The sequence below is a fragment of the Canis lupus genome, chromosome 16 (assembly GCF_048164855.1).
Source record: "Canis lupus baileyi chromosome 16, mCanLup2.hap1, whole genome shotgun sequence".
Classification (NCBI taxonomy): Eukaryota; Metazoa; Chordata; class Mammalia; order Carnivora; family Canidae; genus Canis; species Canis lupus.
In genome coordinates this window covers 22,986,506-22,998,561 of record NC_132853.1, presented here as the reverse complement: position 1 = coordinate 22,998,561, position 12,056 = coordinate 22,986,506, and the positions used below count along the sequence as shown (strand labels likewise).

The 12,056-nt window shown below is 40.1% G+C and overlaps 1 protein-coding gene across 1 annotated transcript; it reads left to right on the top strand.

The window, feature by feature from the left end:
- Positions 1-4,589: 4,589 nt before the first annotated feature.
- SLFN12 (schlafen family member 12) lies at positions 4,590-11,281 on the top strand. The gene is given in 8 exon segments (XM_072777735.1): positions 4,590-4,608; positions 4,611-5,030; positions 5,033-5,127; positions 5,129-5,289; positions 5,482-5,585; positions 5,588-5,818; positions 10,182-10,258; positions 10,261-11,281. Coding segments are annotated over 8 exon segments (1,536 nt in total). The 3' UTR covers positions 10,690-11,281.
- Positions 11,282-12,056: the final 775 nt, after the last annotated feature.

Genomic DNA, 12,056 nt, shown 5'->3' with positions numbered 1-12,056 from the left:
CATAAATAAATAAAAATAAAAAAAATAAACATAATCCTTGGTATTCTGGTTATTTATTCTAACAATCCTCTGGGGAAAACCTACTTATTACTCCAGTGATTTTGGGTCTGCAGTTTCATAATCAGTTCTTCATTTCATGATTTTTTTAGCTGATATGAAGTTATCTATGTGGAAAAAGCAAAACATTAAAGTGGCTCACTCGGGGATCCCTGGGTGGCTCAGCGGTTTGGCGCCTGCCTTTGGCCCCGGGCGCGATCCTGGAGTGCCAGGGTCAAGTCCCACGTCGGGCTCCCTGCGTGGAGCCTGCTTCTCCCTCTGCCTGTGTCTCTGCCTCTTTTTCTCCCCCTATGTCTATCATGAATAAATAAATAAAATCTTCTAAAAAATAAATAAAAATATCAAATTTGGGAAGTGCTTAGAAAAGGAGAGCGAGTATATGCTCTGTGACATAATTGGATCTGGGAGATGACACTTGGGTTCAAAACTTTAGCTACTCCCTTCCTATTGAGGAGTATGAGATTCAGGAGAGAGTATGAGATTTCCGGGGGAAAGACAGCCACAAAAAGAGGTCAGAGAAGAATATACATGGTATCGCTCCAGTTACTATAGATGTGTAAGAAATTCAAGTTACATAAACAACCACTCATTATGCTCCTGGATCCTGAGGGTCTGGAATGCGGACAGGTCACACTGGGGAAGGTTTGTTTATGCTTCATTCACTTTCAGCTTGAGGTGACTTGAAGGTTGGGATTGGCATCCTCCGGAGGTTCTCTCCCACTTCTGCAGTGAGGGTAGGGAGATTTCAGCAGGTGAGGGTCCCTCGGGCATCTCTCGCTGTCTCTATCCTTCCCCAGCCCCCAGCCCTCTACCTGCTTCTGTTTCTCGCTGATCTTGTTTTATTTTTTTTTTATTTTTTTTATTTTTTTATAATATGGATGAGCCTTTTTTTTTTAAATTTTTATTTATTTATGATAGTCACAGAGAGAGAAAGAGAGGCAGAGACACAGGCAGAGGGAGAAGCAGGCTCCATGCACCGGGAGCCCGACGTGGGATTCGATCCCGGGTCTCCAGGATCGCGCCCTGGGCCAAAGGCAGGCGCCAAACCGCTGCGCCACCCAGGGATCCCTGATCTTGTTTTAAAACCTGGCTTCCCTGCACCAAAAGCTGTGGGTTCTGGCAACAGGTCTTGGATGCAGTGAGCTGGAGAAAACATATAAAGCAGACCTAAGGGCGGGGGGGTGCCTGGGTGGCTCAGTGGTTGAGCATCTGCCTTTGACTCAGGGTGTGATCCCGAGGTCCCGAGATTGAATCCCGTATCAGGCTGCTTGCAGGGAGCCTGCTTCTCCCTCTGCCTATGTCTCTGCCTCTTTATGTTTCTCTCACGAATAAATAAAATCTTAAAAACAACAACAACAACAGCCTGAGGGGGTGGACCTAAGAAAAGCAAAGGGCCAGGAGGGCTGTATCTCCCCAGAGAGACCACTGGAGCGGGGTTTGGACTAATGATGTCGGATAGCCCCAAGGTGCTCCTAACACCCCAGATCCCAGGTGCTCCTTACACCGGGAGAGACGGGTGTGTCGGAATCCGCCTTCCGCAGAGCAGCCAGCTTTTCGCCCCTTGGTCCTCTCTGCGCATTAACCGCAGCTCTAGTCTGGTCCCCAGCAGTATTTGCTGCTCCGGAAATGCAAGGAAAGCTAGAAAGGTCCTCCCTAGTACAATCATCCCGCCGGGAGGTGGACACTTGGTCAGCTGTGATGAAACAAATAACACTCGTGCTAAGAAGCTCACGGAAGCTCATTTTGCGCGCGCGGGCAAACCTGTAACGTGGATTGGCTAACGACTGCAGACTCTGCAAATTCCCGCTCCGAGCCCCGCCAAGCTGGTGCTCGGTGACTGTGCGCATGGCCCGGCCCACCCGGCAGGTGGGCGAGGGCGGACCACAGCGAGGGCCTCTCCAACGTCTGCCTTTGTTTTTAACTGGCCTTTATTCTTACCATAGAGAACATAGAAAATACAGATAAGCAACAGGAAAGGAAAAATCTGTCTCCTCTCAGAGATAGTCACCCTTATGGATTTTTTTTTTTCTTTTTTTCTTTAAGTCATCTCTATACCCAAAGTTGGGCTTGGATTTTTTTTTTTTTAAGGTTTTATTGATTTACTCATGAGAGACGCGGAGAGAGAGAGAGAGACAGAGACACAGGCAGAGGGAGAAGCAGGCTCCACACGGGGAGCCCTAGACGGACTCAATCCTGGACCTGGGATCACGCCCTGAGCCAAAGGCAGACGATCAAACCCTGAGCCACACAGGCCTCCCTTCCTTATCCTTTTGCCTATTGCTGGACACTTAGGTTATGTCCGTATCTTGGCTATTATAAATAATGCTGCAATAAACATAGGGGTGTATATATCTTTTCAAATTAGTGTTTTTGTTTTCTTTGAGTAAATACCCAGTAGTGGAATTACTGTGTCATATGGTATTTTTATTTTTAATTTTTTGAAGAACTTCTATACTGTTTTCCATAGTGGCTGCACCAATTTACATTTCCACCAACAGTGAACGAGGGTTCCTTTTTCTCCACATCCTTGCCAGCACTTGTTATTTCTTATCTTTTTTATTTTAGCCATTCTGACAGATGGCGAGGTAATATCTCATTGGAGTTTTGATTTGCATTTTCCTGATGATGAGTGACCCTGAGCAGTTTTTCATGTGACAGTTGGCCCTCTGTATCAAAATACTCACTTTAGATCTAAGAACACACGTAAGTTGAAAGTGGAAGATGGAAAAAATTATTCAGTGCAAATAGCAACCAAAAGAACAGAGATGGCTACACTAATATTAGACAAATTACACTTTAAATCAAAAGTGGTTATAAGGGACAAAGACATTATATAATGATAAAAGGATGAGTTCACCAAGAAGTTGTAGTAACTGTAAACATGCGTGAATCAAACATCAGAGCTCCTAATTACATAAACCAAATATTTGATAGAATTCTAGGAGAAATAGACAGCTGTACAATAATAGGTGGAGTCTTAAATAGGATGAGAGGAATTTTGGAGGGACACAAACATTCAATTCATAATAGTTGTTTACATACAATTGGGAATTTATAGAGACAGAGGTGACATTCCTAGCCTATAGCTGAGCCTCTGTAGGATACTGGCCTAGCAGCAGTAGACAAGATTATTCTGACCCCCTTATAATCTTTCATAGTCTAGTATAGTGATTACTACCTGTGATAGACTCTCCTCTCAACTGTCTTTAGGCCATCTGTAGCAAAGCTGGGATCCCAGTAGACAGAAAGGGACAGAATTAATGGATTAGGGATACTTATACTAAAGCAGACATCTTGTATACAAGAATTTTACCTCACTGAAAATATGGCTATCTGATAGGAAGAGGGTACAGTAACTTGGCCCACCTTGCATAAGATCAATCAGCCAAAATTTGTGAATCTCATTCATGCAAGACAGAAAAATTATTAATGTGGCATTGCGGGATGTCTTTAGACTGTAATGGAGAATTTTCCTGGGGGATTCCCCAATAAAAGGAAATTAAGGCAAAAGTTGGAAGTATTAAAAATCAAAGTATAAGAGGCACCTGGGTGGCTGAAACCACCTGCCTTCAGCTCAGGTCATGATCTTGGGTCCTGGGATCAAACCCCACATTGGGTTCCCTGCTCAGGGGGGAGGCTGCTTCTCCCTCTGCTCCTCCCCTTGCTCCTGTTCTCTCTCTCTCTCTCTCTCTCAAATAAGTAAAATTGCTTTAAAAATAAAAGTATAAGTAATATATAAAATTTGGTTTGCTGAAAAGATAAAAAATATAGATAAGCTTCTTCAGGGGCTTATTTAAGAAAAGGACTGGGTGGCGGGCACTGAGGCGGGCGCTTGACGGGATGAGCACTGGGTGTTATTCTGTATGTTGGCAAATTGAACACCAATAAAAAATAAATTTATTATTAAAAAAAGAAAAGGAGAAAGAAAATAAGTTATACAATATTAGAGATTAGAAAGGGGTTATAAACACAGATAAATATGAGATTAAAAAATTAGAAGAGGATCATACAAGACTATGGCAAAAAATTGAAAATTTCAGGGTGCCTGACTGGTTCAGTTGACAGAGCATGAGATTTTTTATCTCAGAGTTGTATGTTCAAGCCCCATTTTTGGTGTAGAGATTACTTAAAAGTAAATAAAAAATAAAAAAATAAATTGAGCAGCACCTGGCTGGCTCAGTTGGGGGGGGGGGGGTGTGCGCAAGTCTTGATCTCCAGGTTGTGAGTTCTAGCCCCACATTGGTTATAAAGATTACTTTGAAAAAAGTGGAATCTTTAGGAAAAAAAACTTCATAGGAGTAGAAATTTTTATAGTCTTAGCTCAAAATCTGTCAAAAAAAAAAAAAAAAGACTTTACCCTGTGCCTTTTCCATAGCATCCAGTGGAATATATACAGCAAAGAATTTTGCTGGGTTTGCCTCACAATACAGAATTTGCTGTCTCCTACCCAGGTTCTATATTCATGGCTCTGTCTTTTTTTTTTTTTTTTTAGGAAAGGATTTGTGCTTGGAAATTGAATGACTAGTAGGAAAATGAACATTAGTATTGATTTTGAAACTATGCTGAACTGGATTTAGATGTGGGAAGAGTCACTCTTGGGGAGAAGAATAGGAAAAAAAAAATGAAAGATTGTCAGCTGCGAAAAAAGCAGAATGAAAACATATTACAAGCTATTATTGCTTTGCTGAATTCTGGAGGGGGAATTATCAAGGTTGAAATTGAGGATGAAAACTACAGTTACTAAAAAGATGGAATAGGATTAGATGTGGAAAGTTCTATTGGGAATATTCTTCCATCTGTTCCTAAATACCTAGACTTTATGCAGCAAGGTAAATATTTTCTAATCTTTGTCAAATCATGCAGCTCAGAAACCTCTGGTTTACAGATTGTCACCTTGAGGTCGAATTTGTACAAAAGGGATATAACATGTACAAGTATCATGGATGCTACCGCTACACTGGAGTTCCTCAAAGAAAAGACAAAACTGGAGGGAGATTGTATAGACCTAAATTGCCTCCAAAGTGGGATGTATGAGAAGAGAGTAACATAGAGGCCTTTGCTGATGACTTTTTTTTTTTTTAACAGGACACAACTGAGGTGGAAAGAAAACCTCCCCTTTACTGAATCCACATATGTTGAAATGAAAGCCAACTCAACAGAAAAATTGTTACAACGCATTAAAGAGATTCTCCCTTAATATGTTTCTACATTTTCAAATACTAATGGGGGATATTTGTGTACCGGTGGGTTTTTTTTTTAAAGATTTTACTTATTTATTCCTGAGAGACACAGGGAGAAGCAGAGACATAGACCGAGGGAGAAGCAGGTTCCTCACAGGGAGCCCAAGGTGGGACTCGATCCCCAGACTGGGATCACGCTCTGAGCCAAAGGCAGATGCTCAACCGCTGAGCCACCCAAGTGTCCCTTGTTTATTGGTTTAAATGAAGATGAAGCAATTGGCTTTAAAAGAGGAGTAAATGATCTTAACAAGTTAATTCCAGAAATAGAAAAATTCATTAGGAAGTTGCCTATCATTTCTGTATGGAGAAGAAGGCGATAAATTACTCACATAAATTGCTTCAAGTATATGATGAAGGGAATCTTCGTGGATATGTCTGTGCCTTCAAAATAGAGCCATTTTGCTGTGCAGTGTTTGCTAAAGAGCCAGAATCCTAGCATGTGAAAGACAACCATGTGTGACAATTTACCATGGAGGAATGGATTTCCAAGAGAAGGAAGATTAGAAAGGATGCTGTGTTGGGCTAGGATGGAAGATAAGAAGAAGGAAGATTAGAAAGGATGCTGTGTTGGGCAAGGATGGCAGGTAGGTTTTCATTTGGGATTTGAGGGAACATCTTAGTTTTCACATTTCAACACCTATTTACTAATGTCTGGTGGATACAATCAATCATTCTCTCTCTTATTTTCTTCTACCCACTTAGATGATGGATATTTCATACAGAAACCACATTACCTCTATCAGTAGCACAAGATGGTACTAAGATCAAATTAACCCTATTTTTCTTCCCTACCACCTCTTTACTCTCAATGAGAAAGCCTGTTGAATCCTTGTTCTTTCTGAGCTCAGTTTTAGTAACTGACCATTTCTTTCTGTCAGGACCACTTGCCTCTTCTATTCACCTTTCCTTCATCTTTCTTTACACCTTTCTGTTTATCTCCTCTAAAACCTCTTCCCTCTTCTTCTTCCATCTTTCCATCTAGCGGCCAAAATGTAACCCTAAATTAAAAAAAGAATAATGCTGGTATTTTATCTGATTTTGGAAAATGAAAGCCTCAAATAAAGTTAAACCACACTAGCAACTTTAAAATCTCTGAAAATACAAGGCTTTTCCTTAGAACATGCACGGAATTCAGCTGTCCTTCACTAGCCATCTCATCTTCCAATTTTAATTGCCTTTGAAATGAACCCAATACATAATAATGTATTCAATGGCTATTAATGCATTTTTCCTATTGATTTTCATTCCATGCACAGTGTGTTCCAGCAGCATCAAGGATTAAAATGGATTAAAATTGTAATTTGTAGGATGCTGGGGTGGCTCAGCCAGTTAAGCATCCAACTCTTGATTTCAACTCAGATCATGATCTCAGGGTTATGAATGGAGCCTTGTCTCAGGCTCTGCACTGGGTGTGGAGTCTGCTTAAGATTCTCTGTCTCTCCCTCTCCTGATCTCCCACTGCCCCTCCCCTGCATTCTCTCTCTCTCTCTCTCTCAAAAAAAAATGTTGGAAAAAAGAGTTTTAATATTGCAATTTGTGGGGCACCTAGCTGGCTTAGTTGGTAGAGCATATGACTCTTTTATTTTTACCCTTTATAAAGATTTTATTTATTTATTCATGAGAGACACACACACACAGAGGCAGAGACACAGGCAGAGGGGAAGAAGCAGGCTCCATGGAGAGAGCCCAACGTAGGACTCGATCCCGGGTTTCCAGGATCATGCCCTGGGCCAAAGGCGCGCCAAACCACTGAGCCACCTGGGCCACCCCTATGACTCTTTTAAAAGAAATTTATTTATTTATTTATTTATTTATTTATTTATTTATTTATTTATTTATTTATAGCAAGGGAGGGCAGAGAGAGGGAGAGAGAGAATCCCAAGCAGGATCCACGCCTAGCACGGAGCCTGATGTGGGACTGTATGCCGTGACCCAAATCAAGATTTCCTGTGAGCCAAAATCAAGAGTCAAATACTTAACCAACTGAATCACCAGGCACCCTAGAGCATGTGACTCTTGATCATGACGTTGTGAGTTTAAGCCCCATGTTGGGTGTAGAGATTACTTAAAAATAATAGGGGTACCTGGTTGGTGGTTTGCAGTTGTTGGTTGTACTGTTTTTATATGTCATTTAGGCTAAGTTATTAATTGTGTTGTTCAAATATGCTGTGTCCTGGGCACCTGGGTGGCTCAGTCAGTTAAATATCTGACTTTGACTCAGGTCATGATCTCAGGGTCCTGGGATCAAGCCCCACATCAGGCTCCCTGCCCAGTGAGGAGTCTGCTTCTTCCTCTCCCTCTGCCCTTCCCCTGCTCATGCTCTTTCTCTCTCATAAGTAAATAAAATCTTTTAAAAAAATCTATGTGTCTTTAGTGATTTTTGTTGTTTGCCTCTGAAGATTCTGTTTATCAGTTAGTGTTAAATTATTCAACTTAAATTGTCTGTATCTCCTTTTTGTTTGGTCAAATTTGTCTCCTGTATTTTGAACCCATGTTATCAGGTACATACAAATGTGTTGTATGTTCCTTGGACTTGACTCTTTTATCAATATAAAATGGATTTTCTGTGTGAACAACTCTATTTTCTGTGATAGAAAAGTTTTAGTATTTCCTTTCTGATCTTAATAACTCTTATTTCTTCACCTTACTATACTGCCTAAGATTAAGACCTCAGGAAAAGGTTGAATACAAGAACTGAAAGCAGAAAAATTTCCTTCTCAGTCTTTTTTTTTTCTCAGTCTTTTTTTTTTATAGATTTTATTTATTTATTCAAGAGAGACACAGAGAGAGAGGCAGATATAAAGGCAGAGGGAGAAGCAGGCTCCCTCTGGGGAGCCCGATGCAGGACTCGAACCCAGGACTCCGGGGGTCATGCCCTGAGCTGAAGGCAGAGGCTCAACCACTGAGCCACCCAAGCATCCCTTTCCTTCTCAATCTTAAGGAGAAAGTGTTCTGTATTTCTTTTCTTAGATACCCTTTATCAGATTGATAAAGTTCCCCTTTATTCTCATTTTCTGAGAGTACTAGGGAAATCATGAATAGATACTGAATTTTATCAAATGTTTTTTCTGGATCTATTAAAGTGACCATACCCACCTGCCCCTTGGCCTTTTTCTGTTAATATGGTGAATTATAATGGTTGGTATTTTTTTAATGCTGGACATACCTTGCATTCCAAAATAAACTCCATTTAGCCGTGTTGTATTATCCTATTTATATATATATAGATTTTTTTAAAAGATTTTATTTATTTATTCATGAGAGACACACAGAGAGAGGCAGAGACATAGGCAGAAGGAGAAGCAGGCTCCATGCAAGGAGCCTGATGTGGGACTCGATTCCCGTATTCCAGGATCAGGCCCTGAGCCAAAGGTAGACGCTCAATCGCTGAGCCACCCAGGCATTCCTGTATTTCTAGATTCTGTTTGCTAATGTTTTGCTGAGAAATTCTTCTTGTCTGTGTTTATGAGGGATATTGACCTGGAGCTTTCTTTTCTCGCATTGTCAGGATTTAGAATCAGAATGCTCTGAGAAATGTTCATTGTTCCTGTTTTCTGAAAAAGTTTGAGTAAAAGTGGTGATATTTCTTCTTTATATATTTTATAAAAGTCACTGTTGAAACTCCTTGAAGTTTTCCTAATGGGAAGATTTTGGTAATAAACTAAATTTCTATATCTAATATAGATCTAATGATACAGAATTGTTCAGATTTTCTGTTTTTTTCTCATGTCAGTTTTAGTGTATTGTTTTCATAGATTTTGTCCATTTCATCTAATTTGTCAAATATATTGACAAAAAATGTTTGTTGTTTATAGCATTCTCTCTCTCTCTCTCTCTCTCTCTCTCTCTCTTTTAGAGTGAGGGAGAGCAGGAGTGGGGAGGGGCAGAGGGAGAAAGAGAGAGAGAATGTTAAGCAGGCTTCATGCTTAGCACAAAGCCTGACACAGGGCCCAATCTCACAACCCTGAGATCATGACCTGAACCAAAATCAGGAGTTGGACAGTTAACTGAATGAGCCACCCAAGTCCCTCTATAGCATTCTCTTTTAATCTTTTTAATGTGTGTAGATCTGTACTAATACAGTATTTTTATTTCTGTTGTTCATATATATTTTTACTCTTTTTTGTGATGAATCTTGTAAAGAGTTTATCAACTTAATTTTATTTTCAAAGAACCAACTTATGGACTTGGTAATTTTATCTGTTGTTGTTTTCATTGATTTCTGCTCTGCTATTATAATTTCCTTTCTTCTACTTACTTTGGGTTTCTTTTTTTTTTTTAATTTTTATTTATTTATGATAGTCACAGAGAGAGAGAGAGAGAGGCAGAGACACAGGCAGAGGGAGAAGCAGGCTCCTTGTGAGGAGCCTGATGTAGAACTCAATCCCAGGACCCCAGGATCACAACCTGAGCCAAAGGCAGATGCTCAACCACTGAGCCACCCAGGTACCCCTAGACATCTTATAGTTATTGATGTTTAATTTAATTGTGTTGTGATCAGAGAACATATTCTGTAAGATTTAAGTCTTTTGAAATGTACCTGACAGCCAACATTTCCAACCTATTTTTCTTCAGCCTAGTAAAACTGCTGATTTCTGCTTGGGCTCTATTCACTCCTAACACAATATAGAAAATATCCTTAAGCCAAAACCTGGGGTAAATGTGGAGAAACCTCTTGTTCTTCCTGTCTATCAAAGATTGCAGTCTTTTAAGTCATATTCATATTGGTTGTTCCGCAGGTCTTCAAATCACTCTTATTTATTTTATACAGCTTCCCTAGTTATTTTTGGTGGGAAGATTGGTCTGAGACAAGCTACTCTTTCATGGTTGGAATTGAAAGTTGCCCAGTGATTTAAAATTTATTCTAATTGTTTTCATATGCAGTGGCACCAGGACAGAGATATGTTCCAGAAGCCCTCTACAAGGAACTGTTCTCACAACAAGAAGGACTTGCAGAGTTAACATATATAAAGAAATGGACTCTGTTAGTCAAGGTACATTGATCTTTTCGAGGAGCTGGTCTTTGGATCTGGGCTCGCAAGAGAATCAGAATGTAATCTGTGATGCTCTTCTAATTGCCCAAGACCATCCACTAGTCTTATATACTTTATTCAGGGTACTGAATAAGGAGTTAATAGGCTACTCTTTGCAAGCTGCCTTCACTTTAAAGCATAAGCTGGTAAAAATTTGTGGTTACACTGGGAAAATGTGTGTAGTACGAAAGATCTTCTATGTGAATGGAGAACCTTCTACATTGATTGAAGACAGTGCAAGCTCTTTTCATGACATAAGCTTCCAGATATTTTATCCTAAATCCTACAATCTTGAAGAAACTCAAACAGCAAGAAACTTGAATAAAGTCCTTCATACAGTCCTGATGACACATTTTTGAGTTACCAGTTTATTTCTGAGATTTGTCAGCACCTCTTAGATAACTTGTATGTAATATTTTCAGAGGAATGACACAATGATATTTATTTAAATCTTGTCCATGTCACACCTGAATCATGGCAATGTTTTTCATTGTATAGTCAATAATATCTTTAATTCTGTAAAAAATATGCCTTTGAAAAACTTTGCAAGGTAAGAAACTTGTTGGAATGTTAGAAAATCGGGTTAGTTTTTACTTACTTCTTCCTAAATTTTCTTTATAGATGTTACTTAAGGGTTATTTAGGAACATTGATTTGTTAGTCTCTCTGTGCACAGTTGTTATTTACTCTGTGAATAGTTCATGGATAGATTTTCTTCCATTTTTAAATTGGAAAAAACTTGCAATAGTTTATTTTTAACAACAAGGATAACAATAACAATGGGGGATCCCTGGGTGGCGCAGCGGTTTAGCGCCTGTCTTTGGCCCAGGGCACGATCCTGGAGCCCCGGGATCAAATCCCACATCGGGCTCCCGGTACATGGAGCCTGCTTCTCCTGCCTGTGTCTCTGCCTCTCTCTCTCTCTCTCTCTCTCTCTCTCTCTCTGTGTATGTGTGACTATCATAAATAAATAAAAATTAAAAAAAAAAAACAATAACAATGGAAATTTCCCAAGATGTAAAATAAAACCTATATTACTTAGAAAAGATTGGGCGCCAGGCTGGCTCGGTTGGTAGAGCATGTAACTCTTTTTTTTTTTTAAAGAAATTTATTTTTTATTGGTGTTCAATTTGCCAACATATAGAATAACACCCAGTGCTCATCCCATCAAGTGCCCCCCTCAGTGCCCATCACCCAGTCCCCCCCACCCCCGCCCACCTCCCCTTCCACCACCCCTAGTTTGTTTCCTAGAGTTAGGAGTCTCTCGTGTTCTGTCTCTCTTTCTGATATTTCCCATTCATTTTTTCTCCTTTCCCCTTTATTCCCTTTCACTATTTTTTATATTCCCCAAATGAATGAGACCATATAATGTTTGTCCTCCGATTGACTTATTTCACTCAGCATAATACCCTCCAGTTCCATCCACGTCAAAGCAAATGGTGAGTATTTGTCGTTTCTAATGGCTGAGTAATATTCCATTGTATACATAGACCACATCTTCTTTATCCATTCATCTTTCGATGGACACGGAGGCTCCTTCCACAGTTTGGCTATTGTGGACATTACTGCTATAAACATCAGGGTGCAGGTGTTCCGGCATTTCATTGCATCTGTATCTTTGGGGTAAATCCCCAGCAGTGCAATTGCTGGGTCGTAGGGCAGCTCTATTTTTAACTCTTTGAGGAACCTCCACACAGTTTTCCAGAGTGGCTGTACCAGTTCACATT